Source organism: Anthonomus grandis, chromosome 14 (genome assembly GCF_022605725.1).
Source record: "Anthonomus grandis grandis chromosome 14, icAntGran1.3, whole genome shotgun sequence".
NCBI classification, from domain to species: Eukaryota; Metazoa; Arthropoda; class Insecta; order Coleoptera; family Curculionidae; genus Anthonomus; species Anthonomus grandis.
Window position 1 is genome coordinate 3,403,452 of NC_065559.1, and position 25,802 is coordinate 3,429,253.

General features: G+C 30.1%; 1 protein-coding gene across 2 annotated transcripts in view; it reads right to left on the reverse strand.

Annotated features, from left to right (window-relative positions):
* Positions 1 to 6,281: 6,281 nt before the first annotated feature.
* LOC126744552 (proton-coupled amino acid transporter-like protein CG1139) overlaps positions 6,282 to 25,802 on the reverse strand; it is a 28,243-nt gene continuing 8,722 nt past the window's right edge. For both annotated transcript variants that reach the window (XM_050452008.1, XM_050452007.1), the window contains exons 2-10: positions 20,424 to 20,493; positions 20,014 to 20,139; positions 19,741 to 19,891; positions 19,564 to 19,685; positions 12,789 to 12,873; positions 12,491 to 12,725; positions 12,207 to 12,435; positions 11,073 to 11,245; positions 6,282 to 6,772 (exon numbers count right to left, since the gene is read on the reverse strand). In XM_050452008.1, the coding sequence (XP_050307965.1) occupies positions 6,531 to 6,772; positions 11,073 to 11,245; positions 12,207 to 12,435; positions 12,491 to 12,725; positions 12,789 to 12,873; positions 19,564 to 19,685; positions 19,741 to 19,891; positions 20,014 to 20,139; positions 20,424 to 20,461 (1,401 nt within the window). In that variant the 5' untranslated portion in view covers positions 20,462 to 20,493 and the 3' untranslated portion in view covers positions 6,282 to 6,530. The remainder of the gene's footprint in view (positions 6,773 to 11,072; positions 11,246 to 12,206; positions 12,436 to 12,490; positions 12,726 to 12,788; positions 12,874 to 19,563; positions 19,686 to 19,740; positions 19,892 to 20,013; positions 20,140 to 20,423; positions 20,494 to 25,802) is intronic.

The window sequence follows — 25,802 nt, forward strand, 5'->3', positions numbered from 1 at the left end:
ATGTTTATGTCTAATAAGTATTTGTCTAAATTAACTTATATTTAATTCATATACGGGGTGATTTTGAAATTGTGATTAACTAATGAAATAATGGCTGGAGGAAGTACTACGGATGACGGTGATCCAGAAAGTAATTGTGCTAAATGTAATTTAGTATTTGATGACATTAAGTCGATAATACAATGTACCAGGTGTGCTAAGTATTTTCATGGAAAGTGTGTTAATGTTGACATGCGCGGTTTTCATTTGAGAAAATCGACATGGAAATGTGAATCGTGTGATCCCTCTGCATCTAGTGATAATGCATACAAAACAGAGCGCGCTAGGAAAAGAAGCCGCACAGATGATATTGTTATTGAGTTAGATAATGTAGGAGATATTATGGCCACCTTGCAGCTCTTAGTCAGTAGAACTAACGAGTTAAATCAAAAAGTCGATCTCCTGTTAAACGAAAACCAGAATTTGAAACGTGAAATTGCCAGCCTGAAGGAATGTAAGCCGTCAACAGCCCCATCAAGTGTGAACTCCAAGTTGTCATATGCTGCAGCAATAGGCACCAAAAATGATAGCAAAGTTTTGGTTGTAAAGCAAAAGTGTCCGGAGAAAGATGTAAAGCAAGTGAAGGAGGATTTGAGAAAGAAAGTCAATCCTACTGTTATTGGAGCCGGTTTATCTCTAGGAAAAGCAACCAAAAGTGGCGGCGTTATCATTAAGTGTGGCAATGAGAAGGAGCTAACTTCGATACAGTCGCAGATCCAGAACAACATGGGTGACAACTACAGTGTTGAGGTACGAAAACTTTTAGAGCACAGGATTAAGGTGGTGGGCATTAACGAGTCTGAGTACAACCTATCAGATAATGAAATTTTGGCCAAAATAAAGAGTCAAAATAATGTTCCAGAATCTCCAAACCGGAAAATTCAAATTGTGAGAAAAACTAAAATCGTAAACAAAAAGTTCAATATGATCTTGGAAGTTGATGCTACCACGTATGCAGTGTTTATTGAAAAGGAGAAGATGAACATTGGTTGGAACCGTTGTCCTGTCTTTAACGAATATGGTATCCGAAGGTGTTTCAAGTGCTGTCGGTATGGTCATTTACTGAAAGAGTGTAAAGAAAATAAAGTGTGTGCAAAGTGTAGTGGATCCCATGATGTTAAAGAGTGTAATGTAAGTAGCGTTAAGTGTATTAATTGTGTAGTATCTAATGAAAAGTATGGTCTTAGGCTAAATGTCAATCACGTTTCTTGGGATGTAACTAGTTGTGATTCCTATAAGCGAATTGAAGAGTTACAAAGGAATAAATATATTAAGTAGCAATTAGACCTAAATATTGCACTTAACACCAACATTGTTTATTTTAATTGCCAAGGTTATCTAAATAACAAAGATAACATTATTTTACTAGTAAATGACTGGAGGCCTAAGATCTTACTTTTGAGTGAGACTCACGTAACCCCGGTTATTGAGCCATGTGAGTTGATTATTGATGGGTACAATTTGGAGCAATGCACTAGTAACAACAGTAGAACAGGTGGGGTCTTGGCCCTTATTAGAAACGATATTAGATATAAGGTGGGGTCTGTATTGTCTATTGATGATTATGTCTGGCTGTTGTCTTTTGAGCTATCTATGGGTGGAGGTAAATATTTGTGCTCTGTTCTGTACCATTCGCCTCATAAACAAGATGCCAAATTTATAGAGTTTTTTGGGGGATATTTAGAGCAAGTTAGTGGATTTAATGGCACCAACATTATCCTTGGGGATTTTAATTTTGATTTATTAAAAAACAATTTTTATAGTAACAAATTATTAAGTATCATTTATACCAATGGGTTTAGTCAAATAATTAAGACTCCAACTAGAATAGTCCAAAGAAGTCAGACTCTGATCGATTATTTAATTTCAAATGACAAATCTCTCTCGCATAAAGTCCATCAAACTCCTAAAATTAGTGACCATTCTATTATATCAATTTCTATGGATCAATCGAAGGAACAGCCAATGGATGTAGTAAGTTATACTAGGTCTTTTAAGACCTACAAATGCTATAAACTTCAGGAAGAACTGCTTACATGCAATTGGAATAGAAATAGTTCAGATGTTGACTTACTAGCTAATACTTTTGTCAGAGATATTAGAACAATTCTTGACAGTATGTGCCCAAGGATTAAAATTGTGCAAAAACAGAAATATGCTGATAAAAAATGGATAACTCAAGATATAAGGGAGCAAATGCAGGAAAGGGATCGATTATATAAAAGGGCTGCCATAGAAAACAACGACAACGTTTGGAATGAATATAAAGTTATAAGAAATAACATAGTAAGCAAGATAAGAGTAGAAAAGGATAGATTTTTTGCGAATACCATAGATCTAAATAAAAATAATCAAAAAGAACTCTGGAAAAATCTGAAGACGCTTTTGCCAGGAAAAAACCAAAACATGCCTAATGAAATAAAGTTTGAAAATGAAATCATTACACAGGAGGATGATATTGCACATAGATTTAATAATTATTTCGTGAATAGTATTGATCTTATTCTTGCAGATATTCCACCAGCAGCAAATGGCCAAACATATTTCATTGAACCACCTTCAGTCCAGAAAACCTTGACACAATTTAATAAAGTTTCGATGACTAAAATGAAGGAAATACTTAAAAATCTAAAAAACGTTGGTGGTGGGGAGAGTGGCATCTCCAAGCAGGTTCTTTGCGATGTTGCTTATGTTGTGGGTGATCGTCTTCTGGATATTATCAATACATCCTTAAGTACTGGGATTTTTCCGCAAGCCTGGAAACTTTCTACTGTTGTTCCTGTTCCAAAAGTGCAAAACACTAAATTGTGTAATGAATTTCGGCCAATTAACACCGTACCTATTTATGAGAAGCTCCTTGAAGTATGTGTTAAGGAACAGCTACTCGAACATTGTAATATAAATAAAATAGTTGTGCCTAACCAATCGGGGTTCCGTGAGAATCATTCATGTGAGTCTGTCATTATTAATATAGTTGATAATTTTCTCAAGGCCCTTGACTCTGATAATCTAGTACTTGCTGTATTTTTGGATTTTAAGAGAGCGTTTGAAACCGTGAGTAGAGAAATATTAATTAGGAAATTAGAACGGTTAGGCCTTAAAAATAATGTATTGAAGTGGTTTCAATCTTATCTAAGTGGTAGAGTTCAGCGAGTCATGTACAAAAATAGTTCATCTGAAAGTGTTAATGTAAAGCATGGTGTACCGCAGGGAACGGTCTTGGGCCCCTTGCTATTTTTATTGTATGTTAACGATATGGTGGAGGTAGTGCCGGGGTGTAATGTGGTGTTGTTTGCGGACGATACAATGTTATATGTGGTGGGTAAAGACATTCATCAACTGCAACAGGTCATGAACGTTGAACTCAATAACTTATTCATCTGGCTCTGTAGAAATAAACTAAGTTTAAATGCAAGTAAATCCAAGTTTTGTATATTTGTCAAGAGATCTAGAATAAGTTCTATAGACATGGGCAATGTACAGATTTCTGTGAATGGGGAAAGTATTTTGTACGACAAAGAAATTAAATATTTGGGAACAATTTTCGATGCCAATCTGAATTTCCATGCTCATGCAGATTATGTAATGAGAAAATTTTCAAAAAAAGTTGGATTTATCACAAGAATTGGAAAAAATTTGTCAATGTACATCAAATTAAAACTTTACAACGCCATTGCTCTTCCTCATTTACAGTTCTGTTCAACATTATTGTTTAACTTGCCACAGTATAGAATTGACCAACTGGAAAGAATTCAAAATAGAGCTATGAGACTGATTCTAAATTGTAACCGTTACACGCCTGTTATCTCTATGTTGGGTGTCCTAGATATGTTGTCTGTACATCAAAGAATTTTGTATAACGTTTATTTGTTTATTTTTAAATTAAAACATCAGATGCTCCCCGATTATATTTGTAATAAATTAAGAGTTTTTGGAGATATACATAACTATAATACGAGAAATCGTATAGACTTCATACTAGTCGACAGATGTAACACAACCCAAATGCATAATTCAGTTCTATACAAAGGTTTAATACTATTTAACGACTTGCCTGCTAACATCAAAAATTGTATTACTTTAAATCAATTCAGAGGGCTCTTGAGAAAATTTATTATGAATAAGTAAAATTGTGTTTGTTATTTTATTATTTTATTTTAATTATGTAGTTTATTAAGTTTTACTATAGTATGCATTGTTTCCGCTCCAATCATCATCTTGATTGTTGGTTTATCTGTTGACTGGGTATTTTTGGGCCAACCGGGATACTGGTTACAGCTTCTTGGAACTACCGAAGCCTTTCTAAGTATTACACGGGGGGACCAATGTGTCTAGTCGGCAAGGTCAACCAAGTTCCAAATGTGTGTCATCGGCTGATTGCAACCGAACCGACTCGATCAACCTGAGTCGACATTATTTTTATTACTATAAGGCAAACAATAATTAACTGTGCTTTTAATAAGTAGGGCAAGGAAATAATGTTTAGGTTAAGTCTAGTTTTAATTTATGGTCTACCTCTGTCAGGATATTTCTGGAACCGGGATGCTGTTTCTGGATTACCGAGACCATCCATGGACAAACCGGAGTGTCCTGATACAGTTATAGCCAATTTACACTTTTAGTCTATTTTTCACCTATGTTTTTATTGAATGTAGCTTCTTGCTAAATAAAGATATTATTTATTATTATTTATTTAATTTACAATATCTTGATAAAACTAGTAAATATAAAAAGTAAAAATAAAAGTAAGCGAATAAATAAGAATAGAATTCATCATTTCGCTAGAATAGCATCTATACCAATAATAGGAAAATTCGAGAAACTACAAACTCGTGTGTTAAAAGTGTAAAAAAATAAAATTAATATAAAATTATTTTATCTTATACTAATCTTAACTAACTATACCAGAGTCTTGTTTCCATCCCATAGATTACGAAAACACTAGGTTATAACGGTATTCGAGCAGAACTAAGGGAATGAGAGCACTTTGAACATTCGAAGAAAACTCATTTTTCGACCTCGTTTTTGAGCCCAAAAATGGGTGCTAAAAATGCGAGATCTCAGCTAATATGAAAGCTACAATGTTGCGGATGGTCTCGTTGGATTTAGAAAGATGAAACTAGGACAAAACTGTTAAAATTTTACCGATAGTACCCATAGAAGCCGAGATATCGACCTTTAAACTTTGGAATTTTTCGCTTACTCTACCAACGTTTTATTTGGGTATTTCAATCTTTCCTTCTAACACTCTTTACCAAATACTATTATTATCTAAGATGCTTACTACGAATTGAAAGCAGTATTTCTCTTATACTCTTCACGATTGATAAACCCTCATCAGATCAACCAATTAAGTCTTTAAATCTAAAACACCGCCTACGTGCCGACAATTACCTACTTTTCAAGCAGAATCTGTTATAACGGATCTGATTATGTGATACAGATCGGAAATTACTGAGCCGTTAAAAACCAGACTGAACGAATATCGTATCTTTGACGTGCTGCTGATTTTTCATAGAAACATTTAAGAAAAAATGTACCTTCGCGTACTTTCACTTATAATGCATCTAGAAAATGATAAATACGAGAATTAAAAGTGAAACCGTTAAGTTGGAAAAAAATGCATATTGAACACGTCGGATTTTTTCAAGACAAGCTGAAAATCGGGCATTATAGTTTACTTCAAACGTTATATGCATTTATAGACGATTTTAAGCTATTTATGCGGTGTTTTATTGATTTTACATAGATTCGTCATAGTTTAATTCTCTTCCGTAAGTAAATTAGTAAAGTATTAAAACTAATTTTCTCAAAGGTATATATACAAAAAATAATAAAATTATTCACGTCAAAAACAACAAGCGAATATTGATAATAAGATAAAGAGACCCTAGTTATTAAATTTTTTAATCAAGTACGTACCCACTTCAACGCAATTATTATTCCCAAGGTGTTAATTAAATAAATTAAAAACACTTATAAAAATAAGGAATTTGTTTGTCATTTCAACTGTTATTTTAACCCTCTACCCCTGGCCACATTTAATTACATCAAAAAATATGTTCATTCATTTATTATTTAATTGTATTTTTTTTAATTGATGGCAATCGATTATGGCCTTTGCACGTCGCTTTTTTTATTTTTTTACGTAATTAATTTTTCGTTAAAGTTAACCGTCGTTCTTACCTTCAATTAGCACTGATGACTCCCTGAAGACCAAAACGTTTAAAAAAAAAACAAAATAATTTTTTCACATATAAATATATCACAGATTTTACATAATTTAGACAAATATTTAACGAATTATTTACAATTAATTGGCACTACAAGACCACGTTTCTATAGGGTCAAAATAAACCCAATTTGTCCCAAGTTAGTTGCCCATGCAATTTGTCTCTAACTACCCCGATTTCCGGCTTAGACAAACCGCATGAGCATGCAAACGTACTATTTTGTTCATTCATCAACTTTTATTATATAAAAAAAAACATTTATTCCGTTAAACCCATAATGTCAAGAATGGCATAATAAACTCCGGAGCACATTCCAAAGAACGCCAACACCATAAAAATGATGTTCTTTATTAGTCTCCACCGTAGTACCCCAAAACCTTCGTCCCAATCTGCGATTATTTCCAAAAAGGCAGGTACAAACAGTCCTAAAGTCGATAGAAAGATTGCTCCTATTAAATCGATTAGTAAGCCCAGGTTTTCACCTCCAGCAATTGCAATACCTGAAAAAAAAAGAATCCAGTTTTAGCAAGAAATAAGTATCAACGGTTCAGCATACTGGTGCTATTTTCTGTGAGTTGATCAAGGCCTTCGATTGTGTCGATCGTTAACTGCTATTAAGACAAACGTTACGTGAATTATAGTTAATAGTAATGATGTTACAAGTAGCATAAAGGTTGTACAGAGCAAATTTAACAGGACCAAGACCCTACTTCAAGTGCCTGGAATATTCTTCCAAGTGCTCATCCTTCTTGATTTTGATGAATACGTTGATAGGTCTTATTCCAGGAATGTGAATCAGTGTAAGTACCTGGAATAATCTTTCATGTACTCTTAAAGCTCTTCCAGGCAAGTCATTGGCCCTATTACAGGAATCTGAGACACTTTGAGTGCCTGGGATAAATTTTCCAGTACTCTTAGACGTATCTATTATAAAATACATTAACCCAGGAATAATTTCCAGAATATTATTTAGCCGATTGATTGCACCTTAAAATGCTGTTAATAACAGCTTAAAATCACCTTAAAAGATTATGAATTTTGTAGCATACTTCTCAAGAAAGGACATCTCTTGCTAAGACCACTGAGCTATTGAAGCTAACCCAGCTCAAAGGAATTATTCGGTAAATATCAATTTTACTAGACTTTTATAAGTTCTACAAGAACAACAAAAGTAAGTCAGACTGATAGAAGTTCATCTTTATGCAAATTAAGTTTGTCATTATCACTTTAGTTCAGTAAGAATGATTAGGAATTAATTTTAGTCCCACTTTAAAAATTTATAAGAAATTCAAATCAAGGGCAGTTTACTTGAAACTTCTTGTAGCTGTAAAGAAATCAACTGCTAATCGTTGCGAGAAAATTGCAAGTTAATTGGTCTATAATTTTTTAAGTTATAATTTTTTTAGCAAAAACACTGATGCATAAAAAACGTGAGTTCTGTTGGACTATTTTTGGTTAAAAATTTATCATTAAAAAAATAACTAATTAACTAAAGACTAATTAACTTATAACCTTCTCGCGTCGATTAGCAATAGATATTTTTATAACTACAAGAAAATTCATGTAAATTGCTCTTGATTTGAATTTTTTATGAATTTTTAAAGTTGGAATAAAATAATTTTCGGACTGTTTTTTTGGTAAAAATCTATAGCTTAAAAAATAATTGACCAATTAACTTATGACTTTTTCGCATCTATTTGTAATAGATTTTTTTATAAATACAAAAAGTTTTAAGTAAATTGCTCTTGATTTAAACTTTCTATAATTTTTTAAAGTTGGATTTAAAAAAATTTGGACGGTTTTTGCAGAACAATTTCTTACTAAAAAACTATTTGGGGTGGGTGGGGGGCTAAGGGTGGCTTTACTAAAAAACGAAATTTTTGCAAAAACGGTCCAAAAACTTATTTTAGTCCAACTTATTGTTTTTGCTAAAAGACTTAATATAATAAGTTATAAGTTTTTTAGCAAAAACACTGATGCAAAAAACCTGATGTTGCAATATGAGTTCTGTTGGACTGTTTTTGGTTAAAAATTTATCACTTAAAAAATAATTGACTAATTAATTTAAAACCTCCTTGCATCGATTACCAATAGATCTGTTTATAATTACAAGAATTTCCAAGTAAATTGCTCTTGATTTAAATTTTTGATGAATTTTTAAAGTTAGATTAAAATAATTTTTTGCTTAAAAATTTATAGCTTTAAAAATAATTCACCAATTAACATATTACCTTTTTGCATCGATTAGCAATAGATCTCTTTATTAATACATGAAGTTTCACGTAAATTGCTCTTGATTTAAATTTCTTATGAATTTTTAAAGTTCGATTAAGATAATTTTCCGATTGTTTTTGGTAAAAAAATTATCACTTAAAAATAATTGACCAATTAACTTATCATCTTCTCGCATCGATTAGCAATAGATCTCTTTATAATTACAAGAAGTTTTAAGTAAATTGCTCTTGATTTGCATTTCTTATGAATTTTTAATTAAAAAAAAAATCGTTTGTTTTTGCAGAAGAATTTCTTACTAGAAAAACTTTTTGGGGTGGGTGGGGGGCTAAGGATGGTATAGGTTATTGAAAAATGGGATTATTGCAAAAAAAGTCCAAAAATTATTATAATCCAGATGTAAAAATTCATAAGAAATTCAAATCAAGGGCAATTTAGCTGAAACTTCTTGTATTTATAAAGAGATCTATTGCTACTCGATAAATTTCTTATGAATTTTTAAAGTTGGATTAAGATAATTTCTTGGACGGTTTTTGTAAATATCTCGTTTTTCAATAAAGCCACCCTTAGCCCCCCACCCACCCCAAATAGTTTTTTCAGTTAGAAATTCTTCTGCAAAACCAGTCTGATTTTTTTTTACATCCAACTTTAAACATCCATAAGAAATTCAAAGTAAGAGCAATTTACTTGAAACTTCTTGTAGTTATAAACAGATCTATTGCTAATCGACGCAAGAAGGTTATAAGTTATTTGGTCAACTATTTTTTTAATCATAAATTTTTGACCAAAAACAGTCCAAAAATTATTTATATCCAACTTTAAAAATTCATAAAAAATTCAAATCAAGAGCAATTTACATGAAACTTCGTGTGATTGTAAAGAAATCTATTGCTAATCGATGCGAGGAAACTGCAAGTTAATTGGTCTATTATTTATTAAGTTATACATTTTTTAGCGTTTATATGAGTTCTGTTGGACTCTTTTTGGTAAAAAATTTATCACATAAAAAATAAATGACTAATTAACTTATAACCTTTTTCCGTCGATTAGCAATAGATCTCTTTTTAATTACAAGAAGTTTCAAGCGAATTGCTCTTGATTTGCAATTCTTATAAATTTTTAAATAAAAAAAAAATTCTATTGTTTTTGCAGAAGAATTTCTTACTGGAAAAAATTTTTAGTAAGTAAAGTTTTTTTAGTGGGTGGGTGGGGGGCTAAGGGCGACGTTATTAAAAAACGGGATTTTTGCAAAAAAAAGTCCAAACATTATTTTAATCCAACTATAAAATTTCAAATCAAGAGCAATTTACCTAAAACTTTCTATGATTATAAAGACATCTATTGCTAATCGATACAAGAAGGTTATAAGTTAATTGTTTAATCATTTTTTGCAAATCCCGTTTTTTATTAGCAAAACCCTTACCCCCCCACCCACCCCAAACCGTTTCCCAGTAAGAAACTCTTCTGCAAAATCAATGTTTTTCAAAATAGTACAATAAATAATCATTTCATACATAAAGTTCAATTTAATAACGCTATTTTTGTATTAAATATTTATATATAAAATTTAAGTACGATTTATTTGCGTTACCTGTTACTCAAGACGGTATAACTCATGTACAATTAATTACTTCAAAAACAAGATTAGGACCTTTACAGTCAATTCCAAGGTTTGAGCTATACTCTGCTTTTGTACATTCTCTGACTGTAACCTTTGAAGGTTCCTCTTCATGGTCAGACTCTACAGCGACTTTAGCCTTGATAAGAACATCAATGACTCAGAAGTTAACTTTTATTTCTAGATGGAAATATGTAGCAGGAGGTATCTTCAAAAAAAACTCGGAACTCTATATGGTTTTCTGCACCTTAATTTCATGAATCACTGACAATCAATAATCAGTAAATAATTTGCCAGAATTACCAAAAGAAACACGATCATCCATGCAAGTTAATTGTCAAAATTTATTCCCATTTAATACATGTTCCTCTTCATTATAACTTAAAGGTAAGACACATAGATATTGAGAATCATTGAGTATTAAGGAACTTAGATCATCAATGATACATTTGCATAAACTAGAAAGCTTATATCTAGTGATCAACTAATCATTAGTCTCTAGGATGCATCGCTCTGAGCTGCATTATCTTATCAGAAAATAATATTAAATATCTGATCTCTTCCTTAGCTCAATAATCAACAATTCATTAATGCTGTTTGTTAGAGACTATTTTTTCATCTTTGCCACTTGTCTATCATCTTCATCTAATTTAAATTTTAAAAAATCTCTAATAATTACTCTTCTTCTTTGTCTTGAAGATGCTGGATCATCAGAAGGACTTGCATTAACTTATTTTCAAATTAAAGTCAACGCTTTTACAAGGTTTATTGGTTATTTAGGGAACCACTTAAAATTGTAAATACTAAACTGACGAAACGGTATTTTACTGAAGCTCATGAGCAACCATCAAAAGCTTATAAATATCTGACAAAAGCTCCTGGTAAAACCACTGAATTGGAACTGTTTCTATATCATTATTAGAAGAATTAACTTTAAACTGCTTACTTACCAGTTGCTATAATAATCATGGTGCTCCTCAAAATAATTTGACTAATATTCCATCGGGACTCCGGTATCCTGTATTTAATTTTACTCCAGACAATGTCCACTGGAACATAGAAGACCAGCATGAAAGAGAAGAATACCGCTATGGCCACAGCAGCTTGAGCTATTTCAGCAGGTCTGAAACACAACAAGAATAAAATGTTAGAAAATATCAAAAAACTAGATGCAGAGAGTGCAGTCAAACCGCATGGATCGGTGAAAATTGTTTTAATTTAAATTGAATATTCGTCTAGAAAATTATGTCACGATAATGAATATTCTTGCACGACTTGGTAGTATTTGGGATGCTTTGGTACCTAATAGTCGCCTCGATTCAACGAAGAATTGAACGAACATCTGAGTTAGAGTATTTTGTGGTTTTATCATTACATTAATGTGCCACTAAGTGGTATTTTACTACTCTGGATTGTCCATTCTAGCAAAGCAATCTTCAAAAAAGAAAAATTATTTGAAGCAAAATTCTCCAATTAAACTTTAAGTCATTAAATTCTGAGATGACAAGACCATAGCTGAACCACTGGGGTCAACTGAAAGCTGTAGATCTAAGTGATTGATGATTAAAAGAAGAGAAGATCGGGATTTTCTGCAGATCGATCTACTCCCTTTAATATTTAGTCATAGGTTCACGAAATAGTCGAGAAGTGTGAATTGTAGATGAATCCACACCTAGATATTTTTTTGTGGTTGATGAAGAGAGTCAATGGATAATTTACCTGTGATAGACTTAGGATCTGCTAGCAGTAAAAATTATGGATAATCCTAGGGTACCTTAAGGATTTTCTGCCTAAAATTTGTTTCAGGACAGGTGACTAAAGAATAGAACTGGAACAAATGGAAGAAAAGATAAAAAAGACCAATATTGGAAGCCAATTAAACCATATTATTAATGATAAAAGCTTCTATTGGTATTTCGCTCTCCAAATCTCCAGGTATCAATCCAGCATCTGTTCCAGGCTTTAGCAACAGATACTTTCTATACTAATAAAAGGATATTGACTTCGCAATTAATGGAAATTAATTAATAATGAAAAAAAAGAGCCATAAGGATCTTGTCCTCTCTTCTGCAAACCTTACTTACAAATCTTTAGTTGGTAGATTAGATGTAATTGTAGCAGCAGTCTCTTCACCGAACTTATAATACCCCAAGAACCCAATGGAAGTATAAAGCGTTATAATAACTGCCATTGCAAAGTTTAATACTCCAGGACATCCAATAAAGTTGGATGTTGTCATGGAGTTCTCCACTGGCATAATGGTTCCAATACCTTCCATGGAAAATAGTACTGTACTAAAAAAGGATGGAATGCCTAAAACAAATATGAAATTACGCATGGGCTTAATAGAATAAAAGGGACTATTTACCTGCTATACCAGCAGCCAAACTTCTCTCCTCAATTTTCACATCTCCAATGCCCATAAACATGTAGTACCCGGTGATTCCAAAGGTTAAGAGAAGCATCAGATTCGCTATAAATGAGAACGGTACTAAATGCTTTAGCTCCCTGACTTGTCCACAAATCAGTAAAGGGATTAAAATGATTAGCTTCAGACTGTAGTCAGGCCATGATTCTATATCTGGATACGATGCGGAAATTAGCTGTAAAGTGAGGTTATGTGTGAGTCACAGGATTCCATTAAAGGTTCTCCATTCTCCACATACCTTGGTTAAGCTTATTGAAATAAATACCACGTAGACGGAGTCTGCCAGGAAATGTATTGCAAATAAGCCTCCTTCAACAAATATCCTGAAAAAAAATTTTATTCGTTGAAGCTCCTTGATCAGAGATATAAAACCGTTAATAGTTCAGATGTTTCAGCACATATATGTCATTATTAACATAATCAGGTTTAGATATGAGTATCTAAACCTGGGTCATTCTCATTTAACTTTGATATTTGATGTCTTCAAGACTTTTTTCTTCAGGTTTTGTTTGTTAGTGTCGATTAGATGTTTTAAAATAAAAACTAAACACGGATTAATCACATGTTTAGGAAATAATATATCTTGATTTTATCAATGTAATTTTATTTCATTTTAAAGTCACAAAATGTCAAGGTTCGTCACGGTCTCTTTCTTAGTTGCTTTCATACTATCATGATTTTTCGTTAAGGAATTGTTTTTTACTTAGGCTTTACTTAGATAACTAAAAAATATTGATTTAATTTTTAACTTTTCGCCTATAGGAAACACGTCTTTGCTTTTCGTATTTATTAAATTCTTTCAAAGTATTGTCTCTAAAAAATATGTCAGGTTCGTCACTACTATTAAGAAAGCGTAAAATTCTTATATGGACCAATTTACTATTTCCAGTTAACCACCTGCTTGCTAAATGAAACCATAGTGTCGCTACGCAGTGTAAAGAAAGTGTTTTTTTAGTTAAATACTGTGTTTAAAAAAGTGTTTTCTTGTGACTTTAAGGTGAGTATGTTTATTGCTTGTCAGTTACGTCACGCAAATAACTTTAAATTTCTTTATATTTTCTTAATACTAATTATTGTATTTTGTTAACCAAAGCAAACTAAAAGTTAGGTTATGTTTACAATAAAATACCGGTCGCCGGTCATAGTCAAATAGTCTTATTTTTAATAAAATGTCAGGTTCGTCACGGTCAGCTGCGTTACTATTCTTTCGTAACGCAGCTGACAAGTTCGTGACGAACCTGACGTTAAAAGTAGTAAAGTAGACATTATTTTCAGCAATGCCGTTAACACCGGCTGAACGTGCAAGGCGTTATAGAGAAAAACTGAAAGAAAACCCCGAAAAAAGACAAGAATATTTGGAAAAAAGCCGAAAGAGGGCAAAGAAGTCCAAAAAGTCTATAGAAGAACTTTCCGATAGGGAGCAGCGTTACTAAAGAAAAAAATGGAGATTGTACCAACAGAAAAGTCGGCAGATAAAAAAACATGAACGTGAACAGGACCAATTTCTTCAGCAAAATACTCCACCGGGAAGTCCGATACCCCTGCCCGATCATATTCCTATGGAAGATGTTGGAATAGTAAATGAACCTCCAAGAAATCAATCTTACTTAGAGGCTAACAGGTCTTCCGGAAGAAAGAGACTTCGCAAGGACAGAACTGCTGCATACAGGAAAATCAAGCGTTTGGAAAAGGCGTTGGAAAAAACAAAGCAGTCTTTACGGAAGTATAAGAAACGTTGCCAGCGATACCAGAAAAAGAATGTTGTGGCAGGGAGTCAGAAAAGTGAAACAGCTAGTCCTTACAGTAAAGCCATCCAAGATACCAAAGGATATAATGTTCCTGAAACTGTAAAAAAAACTCTAGTTTTTCATAATGCACTAGTTGCACAAATAAAAGACAATTACTCAAAAACAAACAACGAAAAAGAAAAGCAAATTATTTCTAGAGCCACTAGTGGAACCATTGTCAAAAAATATAAATTTTTAACAAGAACTAAAAAGGTACTCCAATGTCATTCTTCAACTACAATGTCAAAAGGGAAAGGAAGATGTCGACTTACTTTACATCCACTTCATAAAAAAATACGAGACTTTTTTAATAGAGATGACATAACTACGTTAACACCGGGAAAAAAATAAACAGTAACACGAGGCAAGATCAAATATCAGAAAAGATTGCTAAAGGAAACCCTTAAAAATCTTTATGAAAAGTTTTGCAAAGAGTTTCCTTGTAGTAAAATTAGTTTTGCGACATTTTGCAGGCATAGACCTTGTTGGGTTGTGAAACCAAAACTTTCCGATAGAGATTCTTGCTTGTGCAAAAAACATTCCAATATACAGCATAAACTGGATACTTTAGTAAAAGAAAAAATATGCACAGAACGCAACATCGAAAACGTATGTAAGCTGGTTACGTGTGATGTAAAATCAAAAGATTGCATGAAAAATATCTGCCCAAAATGCCAAGATCAGGCCGCTATAATCCTCGCGGATATTAAAGATCCAAATAAATTAGTTAATTGGAACTTTTGGAAACTTGAAAAAGAGGAAAGGAGCAAATCAGGCAAAACATTTTTTGTTAATAAAACAAAGCTTATCCGTGAATCTGGAATGCTAAAGAACCTATGCACAAATTTTAATGCAGAACTAAAAACAATGTTCTGTTGGCATGTCTTTAAAAAAAATCATCAAGCCAGTCAAAGGCAAAAATGTATTTCTGAACTAACTTATGAAGAGGCTGCTGTACATATAGATTTTTCTGAAAATTACTCATGCAAAATGAGTTCAGAAATACAGGCAATGCATTTCGGTTCCTCACACAACCAGGCCAGTCTCCATACCGTTGTAGTTTACTATGACAATAAACCTCCTGAAAGTATATGTACCATTTCTTCCTGTACTCGGCATGACCCTCCTGCTATTTGGGCCCACTTACGTCCTGTTTTAGAAGAACTAAAACAAAATGGTGTGCAAACTGTTAACTTCTTTAGTGATGGCCCAACATCACAATACCGCAACAAGGACAATTTTTTTTATTTGAATACATATTTTAGAGATTATGGATTTTCAAATGCTTCATGGAACTTTTCAGAGGCTTCGCATGGTAAGGGTGCTCCGGATGGTGTTGGGGCTGCAGTCAAAAGAGTAGCTGATGGACTTGTCTGTAAAGGGAATGACATTCCAGATGCAGAAGCGTTATTTAGGATTCTTCAAGGAAAAGTAAATGTGAAACTTTATTGGATCGATTTAGAAGATGTCATTAACTTTGATTCCAAAAAAGAAATAAATAATCGTTACAAAATGACTAAAGGCATTATGAAAGTAGGTCAAATTATTTTGAAAGATTCTGAGTCCGATTTATATGGACGCAAATTATCGTGTTTTTGCAAGAAATTGCCTACAACATGTAATTGTCATTCATTGCAACGGATGTATTATCAAGACTGTGAAACTGTAGATTCAGACGATAACCCAGAAGATACCACTCCTCAACAACAGCTTCAACAACAACAATTTTTACCTGTGACCTTTGAAAATGTAAAAATTGATCAATGGCTGCTTGTTAAATATAACAATGTGATATATCCGGGCGTTGTTACTGATACAAATAACGATGAATTCTGTGAAGTTAAAGTTCTGCATTCTGTAGGAGTCAATAAATACATTTGGCCAATCAAGGAAGACAAGATCTGGTATAAATTTGAAGATATAGTGGGTTCTATTGAAGCACCTACTAATGCAACTAAACGAATTTTACAGTTTAAAACGCCGTTTTGGCTTGAAAATGGGGAAGGCATCAACTAATTTAACCTAAGTATTTTATTATTTGTTATGAGTTACTTAAAATTTAGAGTTTATTTTGTTATGTTTGGTTAAATTTAGAATTTACATTTTTGGTTAAACGTTTTTGTAATTGGAGCCATTTAATAAAAAAAAAACAATTATTATTTAAATGTGTTTGTTTTCTATCAATTTTTAGCATCATTGTCAGGTTTGTTACATCAGTGTCAGGTTCGTCACTATTTAGAAAAACACATAAAATATGGTATTGCTTTTTATAGAAAAATAGAAACTAAAAAAAAATAAATTACCCATCGGCTTCTTGCAATAATTCATGTTTTAAAAAGAATTCTTAACCTGGGTCTAAGGCTAATTTTCTGACTTTTAAGAAATTGTGACGAACCTGACAAAGTTCAGTAAGCAGAATCACTCAAAAATGGGTAAAGTAAAAAAAAAATTGCACTGCTTTTGCCAAATTGTGTTATAAAACATGATTAGAAAATGATTTGTTTGTTTTTTTGCATAATATTAAATATTTTGTAATGAACGATTTTCACTATTGGTTTGACGACTTTAAATGAGAATGACTCACCTGATGAATGAAGAGGCGAGTCCCTTTTCAATCAACGGTTTAATACATTGACCCAAATATTCTTAATTAAATATAAGAATCCAAATAACGAGGAAAATTTCCTCATAAGCCCAGCAGCTAGTTTTTCAGAAACTTAATAAATTAAAAGATACTCTAATCAAGAAGCCTTTCTTTAATTAAAATATCATGATTATGATAGACAAAGCCTTTATTTATTTATTTATCTTAAAGATAAATGGCTCTATTCTTACAAAGGTAAGACAACCAAATCCAATCAGCCTCGATCGTTACGAAATTTTTTTTTAGAGAATTCAATGATATTCAAGTACAAATTAATTATTTAAATGTAATCATACTAATCTAATGCGTATAGTATTTAAAAGCCTCCCGTACCTCAGGTCAATTCTTTTTTTACTAAAAGACCTATAGATGGATATTGCAAATCCTTTAAAGATCCTCAAAATATAATGTTTTTAGACCTCGCTACAACGTCAATAATTTACCAAAACCTACACCAATGTCTTCGACATCCAGATTTACCAATTAAGGAAATAGAACCGCCCAGATTAAGAGTAATATCGCTGTTTAAATATTTATTTTTGTACTGCAACTATAAATATCGGTTAAAATGTCCGCGTGATAGTTGTTCACGTGAAGTGATCGAGTGTAAAGAGTAGCTATGTACATTACTTGTGAATTTTTTAATATGCCGAAATTTTCTTGCTTGTAACAGAATCGTATATGATATACTTACGTATATTCTACAGTTTAATAAATATATCTTGACAATGTACGTTTGATGAATATACCAATAGTTTTAATTTAAAAAAATCGTAAAAGTATAGATTTAAAAACTATAGGTTTTTTATCACATATATTTTTCTTAAAAAGCATTTTTTTCTCAGGCAATTATTTTCTGCGAAAAAACTGTTTTTCATTAAACCTACCCTTACCCCCCCCACCCACCCCACACAACTTACCAGTAAGAAATTGTTTTCAAAAATCATTGTTTTCCAAAATAATACGCATGAATAACAGATGGTTTCGTCATTAATATATAATCTAATAACACAGTTTGTTCATTTAAATTTTATATAATTATATATATGTATATTAATAAATATTTCATACAAAGACAGTGCTATTAGATTGGATATTATTGACGTACTACCCTTCCTAACCCACCTCTGAAACTTAAAATATTCAACGACATGACTCACCTGATCGGATGTTTTTGGAATAACTCAGGCGATCGTCACATTCTTTAATATATTTCGCAGGGCGAGATAACAAAAGGGAATAGATATATTGGTTCGACTCGAAGTGATAAGACTTGCATAAATTAAGAATTATTATTTATTCAAAGTTATTGTTTGGGATATTTGTAAATATAATTGTTATTGGGAGATTGTGGCTTTATTCCTACATCGCTTAAACGCTCAGACTACAGAAAGCACTGTACTATGTATGCTATACCTATATTCTACAGTTAAATAAGTATACCTTGACCATATACAGTTAATAAATATACTAACAGTTTTAATTTAAAAACTGTGTTTTTGAACCTATATAATAAAAAGTTATCTGGAACCAAAAAAACTGAAATTTTTTAAAAACATGACTTATCTTAAAAAAACTGAATTTCCATCTATTTGCGATAAAAAATGCATACTATAGATATTTTTATCACCTATATTTTTCTTAAAAGGCATTTTTTTTCAGGCAGTTATTTTCGGCCAAAAAAACTGTTTTTCATTAAACCTACCCTTACCCCCCCCACCCACCCCACACAACTTACCAGTAAGAAATTATTTTCAGAAATCATTGTTTTCTAAAATAATATGCATGAATAACAAATGGTTTCGTCATTAATATCTAATATAATAACACAATTTGTTCATTTACATTTGATATAATTATATATATATATGTATATTAATAAATATTTAATACAAAAACAGTGTTATTAGATTGGATATTATGGACGAAAAACAGATATTTTTTAGGTATTTTCTAAATTCTTTTGAGGATCCCTGTCAAGTCTTGTTGCATCATCTGCAAAAACTTTCAAGCATGTTCTATCAAAATCTAATTTACTTAAAGTTTTATAGGTTTAAGAAGTAAAACTCTTGCATATCCAAGAAATAATGGCAAAGATGCAAATTCTCAGATATAATGAAAATAAAATTTGTATAGTATAAACACCAGAATTTGTATGTTTATTAAATTTCATCCAAACAAATAAAATAAATAATCAACTATTGTAAGTATAGGACACTATAAATTACTTAAATGAAGAAAGAAAACTTCTAGAATCAAGGAATCTTTAATATCAACTTAAAAAAAAAAAAAACTCTTAAATATCCGAACTTGAAAAATCACTAGCATCTATCTTTTCCTCAAACGAACATATTCCAATATCCAAGCTCTACTATTTCGAAGATTAAGGCATTTGACTATGTTTCACATGAAAGTGAATTCTGCAACCTATGTATGAGTATTTTGTGCTTTTTGTTGATGATACTGTCATGACTTTAATCTAACTTCTCAATTCAAGGTGTTTTTGGAATCTTTTACAAAAAACTATAGCATCTAACGTGTTTAGGACCTACCGTTTCTTTGAAATCTATGTAAAAACTTACCTAGAAAATCTGGCAAACCTTCTCAAAGACCTCGGTCCTAATTTAACAACCTCCTCGGCAGTTTCTGCATAACCTAAGCTGGGAGTGTTCGTTTTCCTACAGACCTTTTGAGACGCTTTAACCTTAAGACACCAAAGTTACTAAATATTGTTGTTGGAAATGTTCAGGAATTCTTACCAGAATGTGTATGGCGTGAGTGCACATTAGTCCAACCAATATTGTTCCTATGAAACCTACTAGTAAACCTGCACTCTTGAAGGCTCTCGGTATGGCTAAGATTCCGGTGCCAAGGGATGTTTTTACGATATGGATAAATGCCCCAAGAAACCTGAAAATTAGTATGGTAATATGATCCGGACAAAATGGTGAAAAAGTGAGTCAAGTCAAGCCAATGTACACCAAAAGGTGGATCTGTAAACGATGTTTATAAATAAGGTGATTTTGTCGTACCCATTTGGATGTTCCACTTCTCGATGATCATAAGGATTATATGGAGCGGACGGATCTTTTTTTTTGCTTTTTCCAAGACTTGATCGGAACGTTGATAGTACTTCGTTGCTCTTTATCAGGATCGTCCTGAAATAAATGGGAAAAAAATTAACATCCCATCAAAGGTCCCTTGTATGACTAATAAAGCTACTAGATAATAAAATCGATCATGCAAACAAATCGCAGATAAATCCTGATTATGTCACTGTAATAAATTTTATTATCAATAAAGAAATTGGCTTTTTAAATTCCATGCATTTCGATTAATTCCTACTATGATTTATCTGGATTAATATTTAAGCCTGTTTTAGCTTATCAAAATTAATCGGTTTTATATCTTGTTTGTTTTTTTATAAATTGATTTTACTTACGTTGAATTATTGGTGTCTTTCTTATCCAAGACTGCCATCGTAAAAAAGAACGTATAAGTATCCGATTATTCTGAAAATAAGTATTGATATTTATTAATTTATTCAGAGGGATTAAATTGTGATTAATTTAACTACTTCGTAATTTAGCGACACTATTTTCATTAATTGGTTTAATGATCAACTTTTAAGTCTTAACTTAATTTACATACTTTGAAATACGTTTTCTTTTTTAAATTAAAATTCTTTTAACATATTTAGTGGTAGAATAATATAGTTTATTAATTATAATTAATTTTGTTAAAATTAACTATTTTTTTTCATTCAGGCAAATTAAATTTTTATTAAATTTTCTTAAAAAAATTGGTTCATTATTAATTTTAATTATTTTTCATTTAATGTACGTATCTACTTTGGAGGACTTTTTTTAATTAAAATTAAATTAAAATGTTCAATAAATAGATATTAAAAAATATATCTTAAAATTTTGCTCTTTAAAGGTTAAAATGTAAATTATTGATAAAATACAGAATCTTCAAAACTAACAATTTAATTTTTTTGATTTAGAAAAATTTAATTTATCTCATTTAAATTAAATTTTCTAAGATAATTAGTTATATTTTATCATTAAATTAAATTACTTTAATTGAATGATTTAATATCCGATTTTTAATCCTAAGTTGACGTACTTTGGTAAACGTTTTTTTATTATTAAAATGTTTTATTATTTAAAAATTGTTCTATTTAAGGGTTAAAATATAAAATATAAAAGATTCAGAGGAATTAAATATTTATAATTTTAATTAAATTAAATCTTCCAAAAAACATGATTCATCATTAGATTAAATTTAATTTAATGATTTAAGGGTCGAGTTTAATCCTTTGGATGAGGTCTCTTTTAAATTAAAATTAAGTTAAAATATTCATTAATTAGACATTTAAAAATTTTGCTGTCTAAGGGTTAAAATGTTAATGAGGAAAAAAATATGATTTTATTATTTTAATTAAATATTTAAAACAATTCGGTGCATTAATAAATTAAATTATTTTAACTTAGTGAATAAATATTCGATTAAATATTTTGGAGAAGGCTATTTTATTAATTTAAAAATATATGTTACAATTCTGAGGGTTCAAACGGCAAATATATATACACAAACAATAAAAAATTTAGCTAAAATAAAAAATTTAATTTTTATTTAATGCAGAAAAGTTAAATTTTTAGTATTTTATACAAAAACTTAATTCATTATTAAACTATTTTAATTTAATGATATATATATGATATTTTAATTTTAAAATAATATTCTTCAATTTTAAATTCAAAGCAGATTTATTTAAATATTTTACTTTTTAAATTTAATTTAATTTTGAAAAGACCCTTTACTTTTTATCAAAAAGAGCTAAATTTCGTATTATTTTTTTAAATTTTAACTATATTAATTAATTAAATTACTTATTATTAAAATTAAAATATTTCGAAATTTAATTTTAATTTCTATTTAATTAAATTATTTTAACACACATATTTGCGATTTTATTTGAAAATGCAGTTTATAAAATTTTATGATTTTTTTGATTTAATGTTTTAATCTTAAGTGTTGTTTAAATAGTTCACTTTCAAAATTAAAAAAAAACTTTTTATTATTTTTAATAATTTCCAATATCTATTTAAAAACTTAAAACAAATAAAATTAAAAACGTAAGATTAAAACATTTCAAGATTCACATTTTCTTTAATTAATTTTTATCAAATATATTTTTTAAATCATGTTCTTTTTAATTTAGAATTATTATTAAGGTTAAATCTTTTTAAAATTAAATTTACGTAAATCATTCATTTCAAATTAGTTGATTTTAATTTATTTTTTAATCTCAATAATATTTTTAATCTAAGTTTGAAAACTCTCTCTAAATAAAATTAGAAAAGATTAAAGCTTTTATTAAATTTCATTTTATTTAATTTAATATTAAGTAGTAAATAAATAAAAATATCTCATATCTATGATTTAAATATTTCCAGAATTTACCATTTCTTTAAGTTAACCTTTCCTTACTTTATTTAATCTTAATTAAAAACAATTATTTTAGCAAACATGTTTTAAATTAGGTCACAGTTTATAAAACTTAATGATGTTTTTAATTTTAGCAATTTTTTAAATATTTTAATTTCTTATAATAAAAAAATTACTACATTTTTATTACTTTTATTATTTTGCGTCATATTATTTAATTTTTATAAACCTAATATCAAATTAAATTAAAATATTGACTATAATTATTAAAATACTTAAAACTTTTAACTTTTTTGCTTGATTTCCTTTAAATGTATTTTTTAATTTAATAATTCAGAAGAATAAAATTTTTTTTTTGATTTGGAAAGATTAAATTCTAATTATTTAAATTAATTTAAAAAAATTATTTTTTTTGTTTAATTTCAAATTGCTATTAAAATATTTCAGTTTGATGTTTGCTTAACCGATTTTCTTTAATTATTCCTTTTTAGTTGTTTATTAAATGTAAGTAAAAATCGTTTTAAAATATTTAATTTTAATTTTATTTTGAAGGCTACTTTAATATTTTCAAAATTCACTTCAACTTACTCTCTTTAATAATTTTTTTAAGATATCTTCCATTTAATTAAATCAACCTTAATTGTAAATAATTTTAAAATGTTATTTAAACAAACATATTTTTGTTGAAAACACAGTTTATAAAATATAAGAATTTATTTATTTTTATGAGATTTTTCGAATAATTTAATTTTAAAAATAAAAAAAAGAAAAATAAAAAGTCCAATACACTCAGAAAATTACAATATAGAATATAATAAGATTACTATAATTCCAAACTCACTTTATCTATATATAATTCACTTGCTTTAATTAATTTTTACCTCTTAATTAATTAATTTTACCCAAATTATACATCGTTTTAATAAACATATTTTAATTTCATATTCGCTCTAGTCTCAACCTAAAATGCTCATAAGACCAAAAAACCCAATTTTAACTATGTTAAACATAATGGCGGCGATAAAGTTAAATACACCATATTTTTAGTAATTACCTACTTCAAAAAACGTTTAATTTTAATAAAATTAAATTCTAAATTAACATTCGTTTAGTAAAATAATAATTTTAATACCATTTTTAAATTAAGAATAAATTACACAAACCAAAACTAATTATTGAGATAACTTAATTTAAATATTGAATATATATGTAATTTTTAATTTGAGCTAGAGAGACTTGTATATATGTCTTAATATATTTGAATTAATTAAAGAGGTTTAAGGCAAAAATTAATATAGGATAATTATTATAAAAGTTCCATAGTTTCCCATTAAATCAAACAAGAAGTGCAATAAATATCAACAAAGAAATTAGTTCTCTTGCTACCTTAGTTATTAATTTTATATAAAACAAGCAAAATATTTTCCTAATTAAAATATCCCTTCCATTATCATATTTATTAACACTTACAACCTAAATAGGTTGAACAGACATAAAAACGCATTTTCGTTCTTTATCAGGCCTTAAATTAATGCGGTTATCATTAACAAATTTACATTAGGCTCGTACTAAGTTCATTAATTTTTTAAGTTCCCGCCAAAACCCTGCAATATATGATTATTATTAATATTATTTGAAAATGCGTTATCATACAATTATTATACTTAAGTCCGCTTTAATCAGTCAGTTTGTTTAAGGAAATCTAAAAAAAAACTGTATGACGTAGTTAATTACTAATAATATGGTGTATTTAACTTTATCGCCGCCATTATGTTCGTCATAGTTAAAAAGGGGTTTTTCGGTTTTATATGAGTTTTTTTACTTAGTTTTATACAGTAAATATTAAAAAATAAATTTTAAAGGGCTGAAATAAATTAAATAGAAAAAAACGGAAAAAAAAATTTAATTATGAATGTTTTAATTTTATTTTCGGTATTATTAGGTTAGTAGTAATAGACAATTTTGCCCTTATTAATTTTAAACAGAGAGACTTTTCAAAATAAAATACAGTTTAAAATGTTTAATATAAAATAATAGTAATGTATTTATGCAAACATGGGCTACAAAAAATTTGTATAACCCCCGTTTGGATTTTTTCAGAATTTTTTTTTTCGAATTCGAACTAACTATACTAGCGGATTGTTTTCGACAAGTAGATCATAAAAATACCGGGTTATAACAGGATTCGATCAGAAATAAGGGAATGAGAGCTTTTTGAATATTCGGAAATTGTCACTTTTTGACCTCGTTTTTGAAGCCAAAAATGAGCATCAAAAATGCCATATCTCGGCTATCATAAAAGCTACGATCCATCCTTGCGGATGGCCTCGTTGGATTCAGAGGGACAAAACTAAGCTAAAACCGTTGGAATTTTCCCGATAGCTCCCATAGAAGCAGACATATCGGGCTTCAAAGTTTGGGTTTTTTCATTTTTTGGGTATACCCCCCCGTTTGGATTTTTTTCAGAAAATTTTTTTTTTCGAATTCGAACTTACTATAACAGCGGATTGTTCTCATCAAGTAGATCACGAAAACACCGGGTTATAATGAGTTTCGATAAAAACTAAGGGAATTATAGCACTTTGAAAATGCGAAAAATCGATTTTCTTTAAACCCAAAAATAGCTATAGAAACCCCTATCAGCGGCTTATTCCCATCACCTACATTACAAAAACACCGGGTTATAACGGAATTCGACCAGAACAAGTGGAATTATAGCTCTTTGAAAATTCGGAAAAAAGTCAATTTTTTACCCCGGTTTTGAGCCCAAAAATGGGCCACAAAAATGCAAGATCTCAGCAAATATGGGAGCTACGACCCTGCGGATGGTCTCGTTGGATTCAGAAGGACGAAACTAAGACAAAACCGTTGGAATTTTCCCGATAGCTCCCATAGAAGCCAAGATATAGGCCTTCAAAGTTTGGGTTTCTTCATTTTTCGGGTATACCCCCCCGTATCGAATTTTTCACCAAAAATTGATTTTTTTCGAATTTGAATTAACAATACCAGCGGCTTGTTCCCATCACCTACAACACGAAAACACCGGGTTATAACGGAATTCGACCAGAACAAGTGGAATTATAGCTCTTTGAAAATTCGGAAAAAAGTCAATTTTTTACCCCGCTTTTGAGCCCAAAAATGGGCCACAAAAATGCAAGATCTCAGCAAATATGGGAGCTACGACCCTGCGGATGGTCTCGTTGGATTCAGAAGGACGAAACTAAGACAAAACCGTTGGAATTTTCCCGATAGCTCCCATAGAAGCCAAGATATAGGCCTTCAAAGTTTGGGTTTCTTCATTTTTCGGGTATACCCCCCCGTATCGAATTTTTCACCAAAAATTGATTTTTTTCGAATTTGAATTAAC